General features: G+C 35.3%; 1 protein-coding gene across 50 annotated transcripts in view; it reads right to left on the reverse strand.

Annotated features, from left to right (window-relative positions):
- Nucleotides 1-23,406, reverse strand: part of LOC108001671 (basement membrane-specific heparan sulfate proteoglycan core protein) — a 149,834-nt gene that overhangs the window by 24,840 nt on the left and 101,588 nt on the right. For 18 of the 50 annotated variants that reach the window (XM_062078430.1, XM_062078444.1, XM_062078437.1 and 15 more), the window contains 6 exons: nt 21,564-21,671; nt 14,103-14,219; nt 11,729-11,842; nt 11,209-11,322; nt 8,700-8,807; nt 5,163-7,856 (listed from right to left, as the gene is read on the reverse strand). In XM_062078430.1, the coding sequence (XP_061934414.1) occupies nt 5,163-7,856; nt 8,700-8,807; nt 11,209-11,322; nt 11,729-11,842; nt 14,103-14,219; nt 21,564-21,671 (3,255 nt within the window). Of the gene's footprint in view, nt 1-1,425; nt 1,576-3,145; nt 3,263-5,162; nt 7,857-8,699; nt 8,808-11,208; nt 11,323-11,728; nt 11,843-14,102; nt 14,220-21,563; nt 21,672-23,406 lie in introns of all 50 variants that reach the window. The other 32 variants (XM_062078452.1, XM_062078450.1, XM_062078457.1 and 29 more) reach the window with 13 other exon arrangements.

A 23,406-nucleotide genomic window follows, 5' to 3' on the forward strand; every position in this document is an offset into this window, starting at 1 on the left:
GAAAAATTTGTTTTTACAACAATTATTTGTCCGATTAAAACGAGATCGGATAAGTAGGAATCTACTGTATTTTTTGAGCAAATGGCCATTTTCACCGTGCCATTTTCAATTCAATATGATATGAGAAAAGTCAATCAGTTCAAAAATCTCTTCACTTTCGATTCAAATTTTCGATCGACAAAATCAATTAAACTTCAACAAATCACTTAATTGACTTGTCAACTGAAAATTTGAAAGAATTTAAAAGAAATTCTTGATCCATTTCACTTCTCCCAACCACGACACTTGAGAAGCCAGTTAATCAAATTTCTCGCAACAAGGGCTATTGATTTTTGAAAAAAAAAAAAAAAAAAGAAAAAAGGACGCGGTTTCAGTAAGTCGGAAAAACTAAAGCCGGAAACGAAGGAGGCTTCTTAGCCAAGTTTTGCTTATATATCAAGCTAATGAATTAATTAGCGGTGAGTAAGCCAGCATCGTCATCCCCGTTGTCAAGTGCTAAGCAAACGAGAAAAACGCGTCTACCCAGCCAGGGGTTTCTACTACCCTACGTGAAGAAGAGGGAGAGGGAAGGGGACCTTCCCTCCCATAGTGTATTCGTAAACACGTTTCTTTGAAACGTGCAGTAGGGCAGGGATGGCGTGGGAGGAAGGAGGAGGAAGAGGGGTCGAGTGTAATCGAATGGTGGATGGTATAAAGCAAGCGAAATGTATCGTAAAGCTCATTTGTTGGAACGAACTATCCGAATATTTCCCGCCATTTTCTCGAAATATATAAAATCTCGCGATGTGAAAAATGTTTCTCCTCTCTCGAAATTTTTCGCGATTTATAATATCAAATTATACGGATTTTACACGGAGAAAAAGAGATAGAAAGTTTCATCTTCCTTCAAACATTAATCATTTAATCAAATTTGCTCGAGATTCCATTTATCCATTTTTCTCCTATAAATAAAATCATTGGAAACAGGCGGAACGTTCCTTCCAACATCGTCGAACGCATCACATCGCATACAAGAAAACTCGCCAGATCAATGTTAATGCTCAAATTGCATCAATTGATTTCGTTCGAATTTTACACCTTTTTTTTCTTTTTTCTTCTTCCATTCGATTATTCTTTCCACTATATCGATCCAATTTTTACGAAAGCATTGATCGAGCAAATTTATGGGTAAAAAAAAATGCATTATATCGCATCACAAAACTCTCAAGATCAATGTTAATGACCAAATTGCATTGGCTTCGTTCACAAGTTTTTTTCCTTTTTTTATTTTTGTCGTTTCCATCAACTTCCTCCATTCGATTATTCTTTCGACGAATATACACATGCATATAGCGATATCAATTTTTTTACGGAACCATTGATCGAGCAGATTTGTGGATAAAAGAAAAAAAAAAAATAAATGAAGAGGGTGAAAACTGAGCGTACTGATAGGTGGAGTGGCGTGTGTAATGGTTTCGTTAGCGCAATCTTCGTCGCTCTGATCCGGACAATCCGGTTGGCCGTCGCACCTGTAGATACCCTCGATGCACTTGTTCCCGGTGATACATTTGAACTGGGTAGGTGTGCATTCCCGTTCTGTTTATTGGGGGGTCGTTTGTGTCGCAGCAGGAATACACAAGAGCAGAGAATACACATTTATATATATATATACACAAGTTGTTATGTCGACAATGAAAATGCTGTTTTGTATAAAGGGAAGGAATTTCTTTTCGTTCGGGAGGGCAGGGATAATCGTTCATCGAAGAAGAATCAATCTTTTTCTGAAATAAAATTGATATTTTTCTAACCCTTTGTGTAATTCTCGGGCAATATTTGATGCTTTAATTCGAACGATGGCAATATTTATTTGTTCTTTTTGATTCCATCAGAATATCGCTTTTTTTTCTCTCTTTATCGCGTAAGAATCACGAAAATTGATACGTAAAATGTTGAAACGTGAAAGTTTTATATGTTAATTCGTGTTTCAAATCGTTTTAAGTTAAATTCGTCTCGAGCTAGGAAGATAATTTTCTCAAACAAAATTCGAATTTTAATTTGGGAATAGATATTTATCGTTGGATAAGGATTTTTTCCACTTTCTCTAATTTTGTAAAAAAAAGTGATTGAAATTCATATCGATATATTTTATAAATGCAAGAAAAATTAGGTTTCTTTTTTTTTTTTAATTTCCTTCTTCGACGTCAAGAGACACCTTGTCCTCCTCGATAAGGGATAATAGTTGATTAATCAAGAGGGGTATCAGTTGTAGGGTTTCGATTCTGTTATGACATCACGAAAAGCTCGAAGCTCGTCCACGAACAACGAAAGCGTTCGACGAACAACGATACAGAAAGCTATATTTGCTTATTGAACAATACGCGAGGAACTCGTAGAGAATTCCTCGCCGTAGATTCTAGCGTTTCGAACTGGAATTAAGAAAATTTCTATAACTTTCTCATATATAAGACTCGTGAATCTATGTACAATTAATGATCTGGAGAGGCAAGGGTTAAAACTTTGAAGCTATCAATGTACAAATGTAGGCACCGTGGGTGAACGAAAGCTTCAACGTTCTTTTCTTTCGTAAAAGAAGAAAAAACATTATCAAATTATTTTGTTCTCCAAGTTTAAATTCAAATATTTTCCTTTATCATTGTTATTCGTCTCCAACCGTTACGAATCGAGGATAATCCTTCCTTCGATCTTAAAAATGTTAAAGCTTTCTTCATCCAGGTTGATGATCCACTGTAAGTTCAGATTACTTTGCAAGCAGAAGCAGAGGCCATCAGAACACCGGGCGATGCTTTCAATTCCAACGCGTCTCGAACCTTCTCTTACTTGATTCTTCAAATTCGTACAAAAATATAACAATAATAATAATAATAAAATAATCCAAATTTACTTCGTTTCACATTTTTATCATTCGCTTCTCGACCAAGATTAAAATATTAAAAATCCCGAATAAATTAATCACTTAAAATGCTAAAATTAAACGTTTATTCTATACATATCACAGTTGATAATCCATAGTCGTTTCGCGTTACAATTACCTTCAAATTATCATTATTTCGAGCGAAATTAAATTATGATAAATAACGTTTCAACGTAAATCAAATTTTCCCCGGCGTTGTAATGGCCTCACACGATACGTAAGTGTTTAATATACCGCAGTGAAGCTCGTCTTCTGCCCGTGGGCAGTCGTCGAATCCGTCGCAAACGGAGCTCTTCAATATGCAAGAGCCGTCGCTGCAGGTGAAGTCCATAGAAGGGCACGGGGCCAAATCTACAGGGGCGCCACCGGCAAAAACAGACACAGCCTGGTATTCATGGTCAACGACCGCCGTCTCGAGCTCCTTTGTTCCTCGTTTTTCGGCTCGCGCCGATAATGTCGAAGCTCGAGCCGAGGTGGTGATGATGGTTTACATGTGGTTCGCACATGTATTTGTATATATATATATATTCGAATGTAAATACACGTATGTACACAAAGCACGCGAGAGGATCCACCACGTGGACACGAGACGCACGTGTGGAGAGAACACATTTAAAGCGTGGGGGGCATATCGGTGTATATATACACATTGAAAGCATTTGTTACACTGCTGAAAATGGTACGTATTTTTATTATATGGGGGGGGACTGCCAGACTGCGATACTGGATCATGACTTCACTTCATCCTATTGTTAGTTCATCCGAGTTTTCAATAACTATTGTCCGTTGCTTTTGGTATTGTACGTGTCCTTTTTCGAACATTTTTCTTTTTTTACGAAATATCGTTGCATACGTGTTTCTTGAACCGATGACCAATGATTAATTTAATTTTATTCGCACGATCTTTTGATTGCTTTCTCGAACAAAACAAATTCTATATTACTATATAATATTAATACTTTTCACTCGAGAGGTGACTCGAGAGGGCACCACTTGGTTAGATATGAAAGTAAAAGTTTTTATAATTTGTGCGTGGAATTATTTTAAGTTAAATTGTCTTCAGTAGTTGGTTCGACCGAGCAAAAAAGGGTTAAAAATATTTTTATATAATGTATATTTCTCATTTTTCTGAGAATAGAATAGATTGGAGACTGTGCTTTTACACGAGGACCAAGATAAAAAAAAATGGAAAAAGAATTTACAATTTTTTGTTTGTTTCTTTTATAGTTTGACATATATCTCGAGCTTGCTTTAGTTGTATAAAAATCTAAAGTCCATTATTCTTCTTTAAAATTCTTAAAAAAAAAAAAATAATTCGAGTCATTTTTCATCGATCGTTTTTTTCTCTAATGGCAGAGGATGAATTACACGAGCCACGATACAATATTCACAACCTGGCAGAGCATCGCGACTCCTCGATTACTGGGTATCATTTTATGTACAAAGGATTCCTTCGAAGCTGACTAACACTTAAAGCAATCCGAACCAAGCCTCCCCCTCGAAGGCGATTAGGTATTATATAAAAGTTCTTTGTACAGTGTGTGAGTTTGATGGACGTGTAACTAGTTTCTCGTGTCTGCCTTAACTGAGGCTTTAACTGAGAATCTCGAACGATCAACCAAAAGAAACGGGAACGACGTTGTTTGATTTCCAAACAGAATTCAATCCCCAGTCTCGATCGTTCTCGAGGATAAATAAACGGATCAACGAATTACCTTACTGTAATTCTTTAAACGGATAAAAAAAACGGATTATTAGATCTAGATACAACTCCCTTTGCATTCGTTAGTGATCTTGATACGATCTAACAAAAAAAAAAAAAAAGAAAACTAAGTTAAGCTCGTTCAAGTTTCTCAACTGCAATTGATAAAATCCTATGAAATACGAATCGAATGCAAAAGAAGAATCCAACGCGTATGGAGAAAGAAAACCATTAACATGTTCTACACTTCAAGGCCTTTGTACAGCAAGAAATTGAACGTCACAAATTAAGTACTGACACATATATAAACATATATCTTCTTCTTCTTCATAACATCTCATATTCTACCATTTTGAAAAAGCCACCACATTTTACAGCACTTTCAATAGAACGCATAGAATCCCATATTCTTTTTTTTCCCCCTCTCTCGACATCCAACGATATCATCGAAGAGCAAGTGTTTCGAAGATTTCCCACGAAGAGAGAAGTTAAAGAGTTGCAGTAGTAGAGTGGAAGAGAGGATATGTCGAAGAGTTAGCCTGTTTCTACCTTCCGTCTCACAGTCAGCTTCGTCAAATCCTTCGTCACAATCTATCTTGTTATTGCAGAGGAGAGAGAGATTGCTGATACAAGTCCCGTTGCAGAGGAACTCCCATGACATGCAAGTCGAACCTTCGTCAGACTCGTTCGATCCGTTCCCATTTCCATTCCCATTTCCATCGTTCCCATTGTTATCACAGTTGAACTCGTCAGTGCTGCCCTCACAGTCCATCACACCGTCACAGATCTTGTCTTTCTCGATGCACGTTCCATCCTCGCAAAGGAATTGATCCTGATCACACTTGAATGTCTCGGTATCCCACCAATCTGTGCTTGTCACATCGACGAACACGTCGCCATATCCTTTGGTAATAGTCTCTTCGATAGAATTGTAATCTGTTATCCATTCCATCGTGCTATCTTTCTCGCAATTCTCCCCAAATTCGTCTTCTTCGTTTTTACTATTTTTGCATTTTGTTCTGCTCGTGGAAAAACTGTTAACCGCTGGCAAATTCGTGGAATAGGTTTTACCATGTTGAGCTTGCTGGTCCCTTCGTTGGTCCACCGTTTCTCTCGATTGGAATTCTTTGAAAGTGTGCTCCGTCGATAATGTCGCGTTCACAGAGGAATTGGAATGATTATTAAAGTTGGTCCGATCAACGTTACCTCTTTTTCCCTCCTTGCTCGAATTTTCTTCTCGAGTTTTCTCCTCGCTGATAATCTTTATCAAATTCGGTGGCTCGGTCGGTAATGAACGATTTTGATAAAGAGGTCTCGCGAAGTTATGACCGAACGCCACCGCGAATTTTGAAACGTCTTGAGAGGAATCAGGAGAATTGTCGAAGTCGGGATTGGAAAACGTAGAACTTTCCTCGAAATCGATCAATCCGGAATCGATCCTCCCGTCGTTTTTCAGAATTTTCTCGATCAACTCTTGATAATTCTTTTCTTTCATCTCGTATAACCTCTTCCAGTAATTCACGCACTTCGATGTACAATCGTATACTTTGTCTTTGAAATTTTCCCTAGTAGGAATGGAGAGATCGGTGGACAATCTCGAATCGCTCAACAAATTTATGCGAACTTTGGAATTATTTCGACCCGTCTCGAACAATTCCGTTTCTACTTTCGCCGATAAATCGTAATCCTCGCTCGGTATCGTAGAAATCGTTGAAACCGATTGCGTCGCGTTCTGAAAATACAAATCGGTGAAATCGTGCTCCTTTTCATTTTCCCGTTCTGCACTTGTAGAACTGCTTAAAATGGACGGCGTCACGCTGTACTCGCGAAAATATTTAGTGAAACGTTTTTTTGCCTTCGAACCAACAATATCCGATTCTATAGAATTCTTACTGGAATCGTCAACAAATATGTCAAATAAATTTGAATTTTCCATGGTTCTGGACGAATTTTCCAACGATACAGTCTCGTCTAATAGAGGTGTTGCTCTTTCTTGAGCCATATTTTCCCCGGAAGAATGCTTGATTCTTAACGAAACGGAAGAATTCTTTTCTTTATCCGCGATGGCCCCCAAACGTTTGTCCAAATCTTCTTCGGAGGACCAATTCGTGTTCGAAACATCCGAAGAATCGACGAAGCTCTCTTTAAGTCGTTTTAAGATCCATTCCGTAATTGTTTCTGTACTTGTGCCGATATCTTCTTCCAGATCTTCACTTTTGGTCGACGATAATTTTTCGCTTCCTTCTGTAGACGTAACGAATTCATCGCTCGTAAAAGACGATACATCTTTCATTTCTGATTCCGTACTTTCCGCCTCGACTTCATCTTTCAACTTTTCATCTTCTTTCATCGTGGAATGCTTTATCTCCGTTGTAACCGAGATATCTTCCTCAAATTTTGAGACTGTGATACCGTTTGTAGTTCTCCAAGTATTGGTCTCATCACTTTTCGAACTTATAGTTTGTAATTTATTGTGAAACGTCTCACTTTTCGTTGTATTCGTTTCATTATTTACCCGAGTACTACTCTTTTCATTTCCTTCTTTAGAACCGATAATTTGCAATTTATCGTAAAATATCTCGTTTTCCATCGAGTTTGAAGTGGTGGAAACAGTTGAACCGATAACTTCCGACAATATTGTCGAATTTTCGGGGATCGCGTGGCCAAAAACTGGAAATACTCGTTTCGATTTCTCCTCCTCCTCTGCTATTTTCTCGCTTTTCTTCGATTTCTTCTTTGCACGTACCCTTCTCCTTGACACACCGAGCGAAGATGTCTCGTTTCTCTTATCACTTTTAAACCTCCTCTCCTCCTTGCCCAGATGCTTCTTCCTGTTCTTGTTCCTGTTCCTCCTCTTCTTGCCGATAACAACATCTCGATCGGTGACGTTTCTCACTTCCTTCAACGAGCGTTGAAAATTTTTGCCAGGTTTCAAGTAATTATTATCATCATCATCAACGATATTCTTAACTTCCTTCAAATAACTTGGAAAATTTTTGTCCGATATTTTCGAATCGTTCCAATTATTTTTCACGAATTTTAAAATATTCTCTGGATGCATCTTGAGATACTTCCTCGGATCGTGGCTGATGTTTCTCTTCAAATTTTTCTCTCGATTCCTCTTCGAGTTCCGCCGCTTAAAACTGTTGTTATTATTCTTGTTGTTGTTATTCCATTTTCTCGATTCCAAAAACTTCAGAAACAAACTTCTATCGTTGTACACGTTCCTCCACAACGATTTTTCTGCGACGACCATCACGATGAACATATATATACGATTTTTCAACCAATTTTTTTTTCTCCTCTTCGAAAAGAGAGAGAAAGAGGAGGTCAAAGGGGAAAAGAGGGGATGATATCGAGGCGGGGAAAATCCTAGAAATCCCTCGACAGAGGGAGACATCAACGAGGGAAAGAAGAGGAAGAAAGAAACAAGATGGCGGATCGTTAAAGACCCGTTTCATTCAACTGGAAAGTTTCAAGAAAATTTCCCTTTGCAATTTCTCCAATCGATGTTGTTAAACATTCAAACGAGGCGAATTATAATAGATATATAATATATATAACATTGAACTGGACACAATGATTTCAATTTTAAATATTCGCAGCAACAGTCCCCTTCGAGAAACACGAATCGAATTTAGGCTTAACTATTTTCCCAATTTCTTCCTCTTCTTTCCAGTCTCCGTACGATCAACGGAATAATATTAAAACCTCATTCTCACCACGCACCAAGACCTCTCCTACACAATCTAATCCAACGTTTATCGAAACGAACTTTCTATCCAACTCCTCGTTCCGACCAATAATAATCTTATCCCTCGATATTATCTAAACGAGTGAAACAATTATCATTATTATCATTATTAACAAGAGAAAAAAAAAAGAACACGCGAATTACTCTTCAATTTCAACATTCTGCCGAGTTGAAAGAAGAAGAGAGGAGGAGACAGACACGGTGTTTCAAAATCCATCAGAGTGTGCGGTATCGGTGTGTGTGCGTGTGCAATTGTGAGGGTATATATATATATATGTATGTGTGTGTACGTGTGTAACAAGTGTGTAGAATAGTGTGAATGGCATAATTACCGCAGTCCCTCTCGTCAGAGCCGTCTGAGCACTCCTCCACCCCGTTGCACTGCAACTCGTAACCGATGCATCGTCCATCCGTGCAGCGAAACTCGGTCGCTCCGCAACCTGCTCCACACACCACACTCATGCACATTTAACCCTTTAACGGATGCCACCCGATCGTAGCCGTAAACGATCGACGTCGTATAATCGTATGGGGGGGAGGGAATAAGAAAAATGGAGGGGAAAAAAGTTTTTTCTTTTAACCCTTCTCCACTATATTATAGGATAAGTGGTTAATTATTTATGGGCCGACATAGGAGAACTCTCGCTCGTTGGATTTGGAAACACGAATATTAGATACAGTTTTGAAAGAAATTTGTAAATCGTGTAATTGATATTTCAGGCGAAAGTATGGATTATAACATTGAATGACAAGTGTTAATTAAGGACGTTGTAGCAGATAGTGAGCATTTGTGAGAGCCTCTTGGACAGTGTTTTGACAATGACAGTAACAATATTAATGAGTAGATTTTAGGATAAAATTATCAGGTGGTTTCTAATTCTATCGAGATATATAATCAGTTAGTATCTGTGATTGATTTTTAAGTATATTAACTTTTGTAAAGAATTTCTTTTTTTCTTTTTACAATTTACAGAAAATTCAATTATTAAAAACAAATATAATTATTGAAGAGTATCGAAGAATATCTTTCATAATATTGATTAATAAAATTCACTCGTTTCATTAATCTTGTTACTGGTAAAATCCATATAAAAAGAAACTATCTTAAAAAAAATAATTCATTAAACTGATTAAATCCATGGAAAAACAAATAAATCTATTTAATCGAAATTAACGTCCATACACAATGGTGGATCATCAAGTAACGTTCTTCTTTTCCTCGACTGTCTCGTCGAGGAGGAGGAGGAGGAGGAGGAGGGGGACTCTCCTCCGTCCAATTGGTGATTTGGAACGAAAAGAAGACCCGAGTGAATGGCACGGTTAAAGGGTTAAAAGCGCAGTCAAGCTTCTCATCAGCCCCTGCTTCACAAAATAAAACGCGCGGGCTTACGATTCACAAGCGTGCTCCCCTCTCGACGTGTTTCCCTTTCACCCTTTCCAGCCGTCGATACCCACATTGTAAAACCCCCCACCCCCCTGTACAGATCGTGGACCGTTCAGAATTCTCTTGCGATGATCAATAGCGTGGCAAGTGAGCGATGACTTCAGTGCGATCCATGATTAATGGTGAATGAGCCAATGATTCCGTGAAACTTCGAATCACTTTGAATTTTATGAATCGCGGAGACATTCTTTTTATATACAGGATGATCACTTTGAAATCGTGGAAAAGATGATGATTTTGCAAAAAGAAGAAGTGAACGTTGAACTGAATAAAGTTTTAAATTTTGTGATATAATAAATATAGAAAATTGTTATATTTTAATAGGTATTAATTTAATAAGATATCCCTTTTGACTTATTCTCTCTATATATATGTAAAAAAATGGATTTTTATCAAGTATTTTTCTTTTGGTAATCTTTAAAATCCGAACACGAAGAGAAAATCCCTAGTAGAAATCGAAAATCCCTAACTCGGGATTGCACCACGATTGTAGAGACATCTAGTTACATTTTCGAACGAAAGATTCCTCGGGAAGATTAATTTTTTACGTGAAACACGTATTAAATAGATTTTTTCAATTTTCGATTTTTTTTTTCGATTGAATTATTAAATTCTAAAGTGATTCGAAGGTTGTGGCCCGATCGAAAGGGTAATCTTCGGGGGGATGGAAATCTGTTGAAGCGTGCCATGGTGGAAAATTACAATTGGGGATGGGGAAGAGGCCGCTTCCGGTCAGGGATTTCCAACACGATGGGGAAAAAATAAAAAATATGTTCCAATCAAATTCACTTTGGATTCAATTTCCCATCGCTGAATAAATTTTCTTCTAGGATAACTTTAGGAAAAAAAATTATATCTGCCCCTGAACAATTTTTCCGATCGAAGAAGAGACGGAGATTCATTCTTTCATTCGGAGCTGAATTCTTTTTTTCTTCTTTTTTTTTTTTTTTGCTCGAAATTGAAGAATATAATTGAAATAATATAATTCATCGTGGAAGAAAACGAGAATTTTACGAAATTAACGGTACAAAACTTGTCTCTTTCTCGAAGAAGGGTAGAAATTAAAAAGAAATGTATCTTGTCTCTCTCTGTTGCAAATTGAATAAACGTTTTTTCCACAATGACATGAGAGTCAATCCGGATGAATTAACAGGTTGTCACGATCACTGTTCACGATCGACTTGTTGCTTTCAAGAAATGAGCTCACACACGAGTGATTCTCAGATACCTGCCAACTTTCGAAACTACGAACAAACACGTAACGATGACGAGGTTATCGATCGTGAGATTCCATCAGATCATTGGAATCCAACGTCTCTTTAAGATTCCTATCGTAACTTGGGAATGATTAAAGCAATTTCTTCTGTTCATTAAAAGGCAAGAACGGGCTGACTCACCACACTGCTTCTCGTCCTCCCCATTGCGACAGTCTATGTTCTGATTACACCTTTTGTCGATGCTGATACAGGTACCGTCCAGACACCTGAATTGATCTCCGCTGCAGGTGGTCACTGGTGGCAAAAAAGAAAGAAAGAAAAAAAAGAAATTAATCAAGGGAAAGATTCTTTTCTGACGTTATTAAAAATATACATATTCAATAAATAATGTTAGTACAGCAATAAAAGTAAAGAGAAATAAAATAAAATTGAAAATTGAAATCGAAAGTGAGATTGAAACGATTCTTTATAAATTGTTAGTTAATTATTAGTTTTTTTTAAATTTTTTTAAAACTCTTTAAAAAAAATTGAATAAATCAAAAAAATAAAATTAAAACTGGACTGTGGAGAAATCTTTGGAATTTGGATTATTTAATTTTTATTTTATTTTATTTCTTCTCGATTAGAAGTTGTATATAAAAATATAAGTAATATGTCTCCACGGTCCAAACGAAATAAAAAAAAGGAAACATAATGATACCGGTGCAATTGTATTCGTCAGAACGATCTCTGCAATCGGATCTTCCGTCGCATCTCGCGGTTTGGCTCACGCAACTTCCGTCTAAGCACTCGAACTCGTCTGACCGACATCGAACTACGAGCCGAGGAACAGAAAATAACGTAATAAATAAAAGGTGTGAGATAAATAAAAATATAAAATTCATTTTAAAAATAACGAGGCGCAACATAAATTTTAATTATAAAATTAAATAAAAAAAAAAAAAAAGAAAAATGAAATATAAGGTACGATAAAAATGTGACTATGAGCCTCATAAATTAATTATTAGAATTATATTTAAAAATAGAAACGTGTTTTTTATTAGTAATTTTTTTTTTAATACAGTATAATTAAACTAAACGAAGGAATCGTAAAGATTTCCTTTTTAAAAATTTTTAATTTTTTTAAATATTCGTTTTTAAAAAAAATATATCAGTTTAATCTGGATTAGATTTCTTTTCCAAAAAAGAAAAAAAATTGTAATAATAAAAATATAAACAAAAACTTTATACTTTCTCTTTTTCCTACAAATAATAATTTTTTATGTATTTATTGCGTGATTTATTACGTCCCTCTTGGAATAAAATATATATTATGGTCCGACCCGAATGAGATTATTTAAAAAAAAAAAAAAAAAAATAGTAATATAATTTCCAAAAATCCACAAAAATAATTTATCTACAAACATCATATGCTGAAATATTTCACGTTTTCTTTTTTAAATACTTTTTGAAAATGAATTTCAATTCAATTCTGTTAATTTATTTTTGTTAAACAGGTTTAACGAAAAAATTTATGTAAATAAATACGTATAAATGAGATATATACAATATATACATACATCATATATATTTATACTGATTTAAAAAATGGAAGCTGATATAACCTATTTATAAATTGTTTAAAATTGATTTGAAATATCTATAAAATTATATCGAAATAATATATTATATATATTATAGATTCAGTGATCAAACTTTTAAAAATAACCTGACTGACAAACATAACCTATTCGTAAATTATTCAAAATCGTCTTAAAAAAATTTAAAGGAAGATATAAAATTATATCGAAATATACATCAGATTCAGTAATCAAATTTTTGAAAATGGAAACTGACAAATCTAACTTATTCGTAATCTGTTCAAAATTGATTTAAACAAAATTGACAAACGTATAAATATAGGCACGTCTGAATAGATAATCGATATACGTCGTTCGAGCGATCGAATTTTTAAAAATGGCTGACAGACCTAACCTAAGCCGTAAACCGTCGTTTTAAACCGTCTGAAACAGATTTTGAAGGGGATTGATCGGTGAGGGGGGATGAAATGGATCCGGGAAGGTCCGTTTATCGGGTCGACGCTTGTTCACAGTGGATAATTAGGCGATAGAATGATGATAATGAATCGGATTATTCCGTTGCGCCTCGTCTCGAAACGGGAAGAAAGGAAGGGAAATAAGATTGTAAGAGGGGAGGGGGAAGAACGATCGCGGCTGCTCTCTTCGTTCTCCGTGCAATTAATTACTCGAGAAACAAGCGTCCATTATCGGGGCCAGTAATATGCTTCGGCTCGAACGATTACTCGGCCGAATAACCACGCGACGAGCGTTTCCGTTTCACCTGAAATCGAATCTTGCGCCATGTTCGCACTTACCCCTTCTTCTTTTCCACTTGTTTCTCGACCGTTTCTTCGAACGTACCGGGTGTCTTTTTTTTCTCAACACATATCGATATTCGAAACATTCTTTTCCTTTTTCTTAAAATCGAAGACAGAGAATTTGGAGCAGGAATTAAGTTTCATTCATTAAAACTCGTATTTTAGATTCAATCGTTTAATTTTCTTTTCTATATCTAGTCGATACGTGTTGTATATGATATTTACGTAAGACACCCGGTATGTATCATCATACATATCATTCCCCTCAGAGAGGTTCTTTGAACGTTGAAAGAAAATTAGTTTTAAAGAAATTTTGCTGGAAAAGTATTTTACATCTTGACGCCATTGCATAAAGATCTTCGTTAATTAAGCAGAACTATCATACTTTAAAATTCTTTTGAGTCATCTGGTATGCAATAAAAATTATACTTATTTTAAATTTTGCAGAAAACATATCTCCTTCTTTAACGCGTGTAGAAGGCAATTGTGAATTTTAAAATATAGGTTAGGTTATGCATTGTTCTGTCATTGTCCAAAAACCAAAACATTTTCAAAACCAAAAAAAAAAAAAAAACATGCGTGCCTCTCATTCACATGTTTTCACAAAGTAATTAGAATGAGCCTTCTCTCTTTTTTTTTTTTTAGTCTTCCTAGAGTTCCTGCTTTATGCTTTTCGTTGGTGCGGTTAGTTTCGTACTTATTTTCCGACAATTTTCTTCATCCTTTCCATTGTTACAATCCATGACGCCATCGCATTGTTTCGAGTTGGATATGCAAACGCCCGGGGTGCATTCGAATTGGTCCTTTCCGCAAGCTGGAAGAATCGTATATATTCGATCTGATAGGATGAAAAAATTGTCCCAAGGACTTTTCCTTTCCTTTCTTTCCTCCCAATTTCTTTCGTGGATATGGATAGACGTTGACGGCACACGAGTTGAAAAAGCTCCACGAAGGCGAACAGAGAAGAAGTTACGAAGACGAGCACACAAATATATATATATAAATATATATATATATATACAAAAAAGAGGCACAGCGGAGAACACATATTGCCATGAATGAAGTTTTATTTTCGATAGACGTGACAAGCTCCATGTTTGAGGTTAAGGAAGGGATAGGTTTGAGAAATGATTCGTGAAGTTATGCTTCACGGCCAGTTGCCACAAATTTTAGAAAAATTTCTTATAACGAGCAAACAAGATTTTATACAAAATCATAGATTGAAAGAATTCCGTTGAAAATGCTTTCTTATTTTAAACATTCTTGTAGAAAGTATCTTGAAAACAATATCACGAATCAAAAATGTCGACAGGTATAAAACACGATGTATAAAAAATTAATCAATTTTTCATTTAAAAATATACCTTAAAAAAATAAATATTTATATACAAATATCCATCTTTTATTTTAGCTTTCATCTCGAAACGAATCCTAGCAAAAAATATATAACATTGTGACAGGAATTGACAAATTTTTTCACACCAATTAACCTTGAAAGAAAGATGAAAGTGGAGAGGAATAAGTGATGAGGCATAAGTAGGTGAATGGAAGATGAAGAAAAGCATTTGTAGAATTAATTAGTGGGCAGAAGGATGTGGGATAGAGGAATGGCCCGCTGGGCTACTGTGGTGTGGTCATTAATTAACACGCACCTGAGGAAATTTCGCGGAAGAGATTATAAATGAACAAGGAGTTACGGGCACGCGGTGCCTGTCTAATTTACAGCGGCAATTAGCTAACGATCGAGGATGAACGGCACTTCGAACGAAGCGCACACGGATGAATGGAAATGGAAGGCAGGCCACGAATTTCCATCGAGCTTCTATCCAGCTCTCGAACGATTCTCCGAGTGAAAAATAACTTAACGCTTCGGGATCCTCGAAATTTAAATACCGGGTGTCAATTTTCAATCGAAATTCCTCATTTTTTAGAACTTTTTAATACGCACACACAGTATGATTCGTGTTTGTTTCAAGTTCACTTGGCGAAAGTGAGAAACTTGAAAATTTTTAGAGAGTGTATATACCGAGTGTCTATTTCGAAAAGAACTCAAAGTTAGAGAAATTTTCCACAAAAAATTTTTTAACGAGCTGTCGTAACTCGCAATTCGTATCATCGACTTTAAAAAAGGTGAAACTTTGAAATTCTTAAGGTATATATATATACCGAGTGAACTCAATTTCAAAGTGAGCTCAAGTTATAAAATTTTGTAAAAAAAAATTTTCAAAAGGATAAGACACGGCGTCATAAGCATTGAAAGCAAAGCATTGAAGTTTCGCTGTTTCATATTTCTTTTTTTTTTTTTTTTTTTCTAACGAAAGTTAATACTCCTCCTTTATACATCAGATCGTAGAAAAATTCGTGGAGACCGTGTGTCGATAAGATCGAGACGAAATTGAAAGATGGATCAACGACAAAGGACGGACCAACAATACTCTGCTCCATTTCATACGATATATTCTTATCGGAGGAAGATTGAAATTTTTGTCGATACATTGTCCTCTCCTTTGAAAAAAAATTCTCAGATCGAAATCTACGCATAAAAATTTGACCCGGCGAAAGGCATAAATAATTAAACACCGCACACAGAATGATAGAACATTCACGATAACGACGCACACCAGTAATACTCGACAGATGCGTTCTAATTACAATACATGTGCATACCGGGTGTTCCAAAAATGATTATCAACAAACGGGGAAAAATTATTGTATTTCTTTCTTCTTTTTATTTTTTTTTAAGAGAGGAGGGGGTGAAAAACAAACACGGGGAGTAATTAATAGAGACAAAAGGTGGCCACCGTTCTTTCAACCAATCCCTCCCCCTCCCCCTCCCCCCTTTTCTTTTTCCAACGAAAATTCGTTCCAACGTGGTCGGCGAGCATTGTTACTCGTCGACATGCGAAACACAACTCTCACGTGCGCAATAATTACACAGAAGCTCGACGTTACGAGCGTGTCCCCGCGTGTTTCCATTAAACGTCGACGTTTACAACACGTTCCTCCCCCCTCCTCCCCCTCCTCCCTCCGTCGTCGTCACCTTTGCACGCGAAAAATGGCGGGACACGCGATCGCCGGGGAACGCATTATAACCCGTTCTGGATCTGAATTTTAATCCAGGGGATCGGTCGGCCAATTGCCTGTTTTTCTGCCATTATCTCTTAAATAATAGTCGCCGTCCGATTGGCCAACTTTCCTGCCACGATTATAATACATTTCCGCGGAGGTGGAGGTTCGTACACGATGCAATCTGGAATATCGTAATTTCTTTAAAATTAGTCGTGTCGTGCGTGTTTTCTTCAAGTTTTAATTGTCGTCGATATACCCTTCTTCCCCCCCCAAGTTCTAACGATAATCAATTACACATTCAATCAATTTGATTCGATCTCTCGTACGAGTCGAATTTCTTTCCCCACGAAAATTCAGTGATCTTCAGATTCTCCCGACAACGCATCGTAGGGGAAAAATTACCACGAAATATGGACAACGATTTCGAACGATATTCGACACTCGACGAGTCGAAACGATTCTCGATAGAATCCTCGATAATCACGTTCCCTCATTGGACGAATGTTCGAGAGAGAGAGAAAGAGAGAGGAAAAAAGAAAAAAGGGGAGGGAGGGAGGGGAGAAAAAAATGGACACAAGTCCAAATTAATTTGATTCCATGGAAGCAACGAATCGAGTGGTACGTGAGGTCGCGACTGCGCGAAAATCCAGTTACGATTGTAACGCGATTTGCCAAGTGCGTGCTCTCCCTTTCTCGCGCTCTAACCCCGGTGATCGACGAATATAAAGCGAATATATTGCGGCCACGCAAATTGGGAAACGGGCGGAAAGGCGCGGCGTGACGCGCCTCACCAAACGGGAAGTTTTCGGAAGAGAATAAAGAAGGAGAGATTTTGCAATTTCCTTTTTTCTCTCTCTCTCTATCTCGAGATTGGGCTCGTTCTACGAAACGATCGGATTAATAGATAAGATCGCGACGATTCTTTCACTTTCCAACGATTTCGTTTCGGAGCGAAACTTTCTAACCTCACTTTTTGAGGCTTTTGAGGTTAGGGATCGAAGAAACGATGTTTCACGATATCTTTTGGTGGCGTTCAAAGAACTGCAGTCGTTGAATTTGAATATGTTATTTTATACTTACGAGAAGGGAATCATACATTTGTATATTTTCGCTTTTTTGGACAGGAGAAATACGGTGGATATTTCGAGAGTACTTTGGAATCACACGCGAAAACGATCGGATAAGTATATTAATCTTTTCTTTTTCGAAAAAGATAAAACTATTATACATCTATATTTGTGATTTTTGAGAGTTAGACATCGATCAATATCTTGCATTTAAAAGAAAGAAAAATCTCAATTCCCGAAGATTAAAAGAAAATTAACTTTTTAAAACGAGATAGTATTAAAAAAAAGATTCACCGGATAAAATAATCAGTTTACGATTTTTCGACAATTTCTTTTCTCTTCTTGTTAATATTTCTCTTCTCCCTCCCTTTTTTTTTTTGGTAATTCGTCAACAAACGTCATTAAGCGGCATTAATATCGACGTCACAAAAACGGACAACGCCGCCCTCCCCCAACGCAGCCAAATTTAAGGCAGCCCCCGTGGCCGAACGAGATTTACTCGCGTTTATTAAGCCGCCCTAATAACCGGCTGCAATTTTAATCCGACGTTAATCTCCAGCGAAGCTTGCCGACCCTTTCGCGGCCTCGGCCCTGGAATTTCATCCGTTTTCACAGGGTTTAATCCAATTCTGATTCATGTCTGGACCCTTCACGTGTTGCCACAACGCACCAACGTTGCGTATCCGACTGATGTTTTTATCTTTTCATACCTTATATATATTATATATATTCGTGATTTGGAATAATCGTATAATTATGTATTCTTAGGTAATTTTTAAAATTTTGTTTCTCTCATTTTATTACTTGAATCGTGTATCAAGTAAAATCAATCTCAATGAAATTTTTCGAAAAATCATTCGAAAATATGCGAGTTGTATTGTAGACGTGTATTTTTAGCTTTTATTTATTTTATTATTGGACCTTAAATTATCGGTCAATTTCATTAAACTGTAAAAATCATGTAGAAAATATAAATGGTAATTGTAATTGTTGGATGATAATTTTGGAAGTCACGGTATTCTTTTAAGAACTTTTTGCTTCGCTTATTTATCGTTTTATCTTATCATCATTAGATTAATGCATACGAAATGGCTAATTTCATCAATGTATAAATTCTGTAAATTCATTGAAAAATAAGTGAATAAATGTATCATTGAGCAACATTTGTTGCGCATCAATTTAAAAATTGAATGTAATTTTATCGCTTTAACAAACTGTTTATTACAGTGAATTCGATTGTTTTCTTACACAGGTTTAAAATTCAATGCAACGTATAAATCTCTCTCTTTTTTAAACTATCCAATCAGTTCATCTATCCAGTTTTGGTAGCGAAGAAGAAACATAAGCCTGAATGGTATCAACTCGTGAAATTCGTTTTTTAAAGAAAGAAAAATCAACAGCATTAACGCGATATCCCCAATCCTGCGGTTTTATTGAAGTTTTCCAAGCTGAATTAATCAACGCAGTTTTTTGCTTCTTCCAAAATGTGTGCCAATTTTCAGGATCGAATAAATTTTTCAACATTCTCTTCAGAATCGAAGAATAAAATTTCTATCAAAACACAATTAATTATTTCTGTCCAATCCTTAATATTTCAATTCTAATTCAAATTCTAATCCAAACTCGTTCCATTTCTTTTTTTTTGAACAATATCAAATATAAATATATAAACAAGAATTAATTTTATTATCATGATGGAATCAAAATACCATTGTATACATATGAAAAAAGTTATGGTATTAAAATATTTGGAGAAACAATCTTCGAAAATATTTGTTCGAAGAAAAGTCGAAACAAGCGCAAAAATTGATTATATAAAAATTATAAAGTAACCGAAGTTTTATACGTTTCTGTATCATCTTCTCGATTTAAATTTGCAATTTGCTCGTAAACAGCAATAAACGAAGTCTCGGCCGAGAATTTTACGTTTATTTCGACTTGGCAAGAATCAAAATACATTTTCCTCTACACATCGCCTCTACAAATAAATTACTACTAAAGTGTAATATTTAATATATGCGCCACAACAATTATTTTCAACGTGTTTGAACGAAAATTCTAATCATCATTTTCAATAACGATATAGTTTCCACACTTATGCTTATGCTTATGCGTTATATCGTGGCCACCATGCACGGTTATCTTGGTGTGCTGAGGGTTAACTATGAACGTGCAGCAGTACGGAGCGTGCCTTCGCAAAAGACGATGGAAATAATAAGGGGTTAAAGGGAAGACAGAGGGTAGCTTGGTAGGCGGAAGGGGGAAGGAGTGCAATGGCCTGAAAATGACTGAAACGCACTCGAGAATCTCTACTACCTTTGCATCTTTTGAACAAGTTGTTGTCACAGTTTTTGCAATTATAGGGCATATCTTGTAATAGCCGAGCGATTAGCGAGCACGGATGCCGTGGATTCTACGATGGTAATCAGAAAATTGGCCTGTTCGCCATCCCTTTATCGCCCGTTCACGTGGATTTTATTCGATTCTGCGTGTAAATTGTTCGCCATTTGGATAGTATTGTTATAATCATTATGGAAAGAATAATGTAAATTCAAGGATGGAGAGTTTAATTTTTGGTGAATCTGAATGATTGTGAATTATTTGAATTCTCAAGTATAGATATTATTATGACATGATGTCAATGAGGATCGAGTAAATTTAAATAAAATTGAAAACTTCTGGATCTAGAGAGAATTTGAGAGATACGAAAAATATCAGAAGAATAAGGATTAATTATGATTTTCAAATATAGATATTATGACACGATGTGATAAATTTGAATATTTTTGTATCTAATGAACCCGTGATTGTGTTAGGATTGAGAGAATTTAAGGGGTTGTGAGAAGTATAAGAAGATTTAAATAAGAATTAGTTGTGATTTTGATTCTATTTGAATTGTCTAATATAAATGTTATGATATTTATACATATGACAATGATTATATAAGTGCAATTTTATTTTTAGATCTAATGAATCTTTGATTATTGTGAAATTTGAGAGGATTCATAAGAATCTAAGAAGGTTTAAATAAGCTATGATCTTGATTCTATATGAATTGTTTAAAAATATTATGATATTTACACATATGACATGATTATAAATGAAGTTTAATTTTTGGTTCTAATGAATCTTCGATTATTGTGGAGTTTGAGGATTTAAAAGAGGTCTAAGGAAATTTTGTTTGAACGTAACACTGATAATTATTACTGGAAATTTGATTTAAGACAACAGTAAATTGAAACATTTAAAGCTTAATAAGAATTTACTGAATATTGTTTTGAGTAAATATTTTTTTATATAAATGTTAGAATAGTGTTGTGGTGTTGAATAGTATGTACACATATGTAATAACTGAATCAATTTGAACAAAAAAAATACACGAAACACTAAATAAATATAAAATAATACTGTTATTGTTTCAAAAAAACGATTAAAACTTGTTTAAATCTTTTCCCGATTTTTCAGTTTAAACTATCCGCTAGACCAGCGATTTTAAATGAATATTAATTTGTTCGAGAACATACGAGGGATTCGTGCTCATCACTACCACACTATTTGCATTTCTGAATGTCAACAGGGAATTGGAGTAAAAAATTCAAGCGCATTTCAATTTCAATGGAATACAAGAACAAAAGGAACACGATAATTCCAGTTCCAGTCATTCAAGCGATAATTCTACTACATTTAGTAATCATTGAGGCAAAATAGCAACATAATTGGCAAATTATTTCCAAATGCATGCCGCAAGCCAAGTGAATTATCTTAAAAAAAACTTCATCTAACTCTTAAAACTATTATAAATATAATATAAAAACAAATTAATCATTAATTCTTCAAACAAATAATTCTTCTACGCTGTTCAATCATGCCATGGCACGCACTCAAATCTATTACGTGACACCAAGTAACGGACACCAAATACCAAATATTACGTATAAACCCAATGAAACGGATTAAGAAAATAATTATCCAAAATAATTATGCCGCTATAATAGAAAGGAATAAAATTTTCTGATACTCACGGCAATTTAACTCGTCGGAATGGTCGAAACAATCGTTCACGCCATTGCACCGTGCGCTGCTGTCAACGCACTGCTCGTTCCTGCATTTGAATTGCGACGCGGTGCAAGCTAGAAAGTGGAAAAAAAAATCACGTGAAAAAAAAAGAGAGAGAGAGAAAAGAAGAGAAGGGATAAAAAAATTTCTGATTGGATGGATGGAAATAAATGATAAGGAGGAGACGAATATTTCAAACTATGATTCGAGATTTGATCCATTTCGGCTCCATCTTGGATCACGTAGTGCGCGGGAAATTGGAGTGGCGACAAAATTTCCCAACTTGATTCTTGTGTAAATTCGCGCACGATGTAAATAAAGTTTGAAGAGAGATTCTTGTGGTTAAAAATAGAGAGAAAATCGAGAATAAGAAGTAGAAAAAAAAAAAATAAAGAATAAAATTTTTCAAACTTTTACCAGTGAAATTATATAATAAATTCTTTAATAGGTTATGTTGAATGGGAAAATAGAGAATATACTTTTTTATGAAAAAATTCATCGATTATTTTCACAATATACAAGTAGAATAATTGTATCCAATCAAGAATTAACTCATTCCCTTTTGAAAAGTGTTCAAAACATCGATTTATTAGAAAATGAAAAAAATTTAATTCTATATTTTTGTTTTCTATTTTTTGTACCATGGAATCTCGTTAACCTCATTTCTATTATTCTATAAATAGTGTTGATAATTTATTTAACAAGTACATAACGCGTCTCACTATTCCCATATTTCGTGATAAAATGAAATAATTCATGTATGAAATCGATATTTCGGGATTTAATTTATTTTTCAATAATTTAATCAAAAGGATGTCGTGGTTAGAAATTATAACAGTCGACTGTGATTTCATTACACGTTCGATTTTAACTCAGGCTCAGATAATTGTATTATTGCTTTCATTTTATTTGCAGATCTTGGGGTTTAATGATTTTATCGTGTTTATGTATCGTGTTGTGAATGTATCAAGTTAAATTTAATGTACTTTCCACCTATATTATTTGAAATCGTCGCATGTTCTCTTCTTTCTTTCTTTTTTTCGAATCACAAAAAGAATGGACATCAATAAGATTCGAATTTCTGTTCCCTTATATACGAATAGACGAAATAGGGAATCCAATAATGTCACTCGAATACCGTTTAATATAAACTCGTCGAGAAACGAGGAGAAAAGTCAAGTTTCAAAGAGCTGGGTTTTCCATGGCCATTTCTACGCCATTTCTTAACGTTCGTACTTTTTAATAAAACGGTACGTAGTACAATTATAAATGCGCAATTATAACAATTCTTTTTTCACTATTATTAATTACGATTAAACGGATATCCTTTCATCTTTTTTAAAAAAAAAAATCTTCTCGCGAATACATTATTTTCCCGCGTTCATTTGATGGAATGGCACCGCTATGAAATTATCTACCACCTGATAATGGAAACACCGCTTCTGATAAATTCTCACGTGTTTTAAACTGCGTGAAGATAAGGGGGAAGAATATATTTTTTTCGTTCCCTTGGCGAGTCATTAAATTTTAATAATCTCGCGAATAGAGAAAAGATATCGAGGTAAAACATTAATAATAACAATATCCCTTTTTTCAAAATGTTTCTTCAATTCAAATAAAAAGAAAAATTTATCTCGATATAAATTTGAAAAAAAAAAAAAAGAAAATTACATTTCGAAGAATTTTTTTCGATCGTTTCCTCTACGAAGGGTATCGTATCGTAAGATATCTCGTACTCATTTCGAAAGAATTAACACAAAAGAAATATTATACGAGCCACGATCAAACGTTGCTTATCACACGTAACTT

This window comes from Apis cerana, linkage group LG8, assembly GCF_029169275.1.
Source record: "Apis cerana isolate GH-2021 linkage group LG8, AcerK_1.0, whole genome shotgun sequence".
Taxonomy (NCBI): Eukaryota; Metazoa; Arthropoda; class Insecta; order Hymenoptera; family Apidae; genus Apis; species Apis cerana.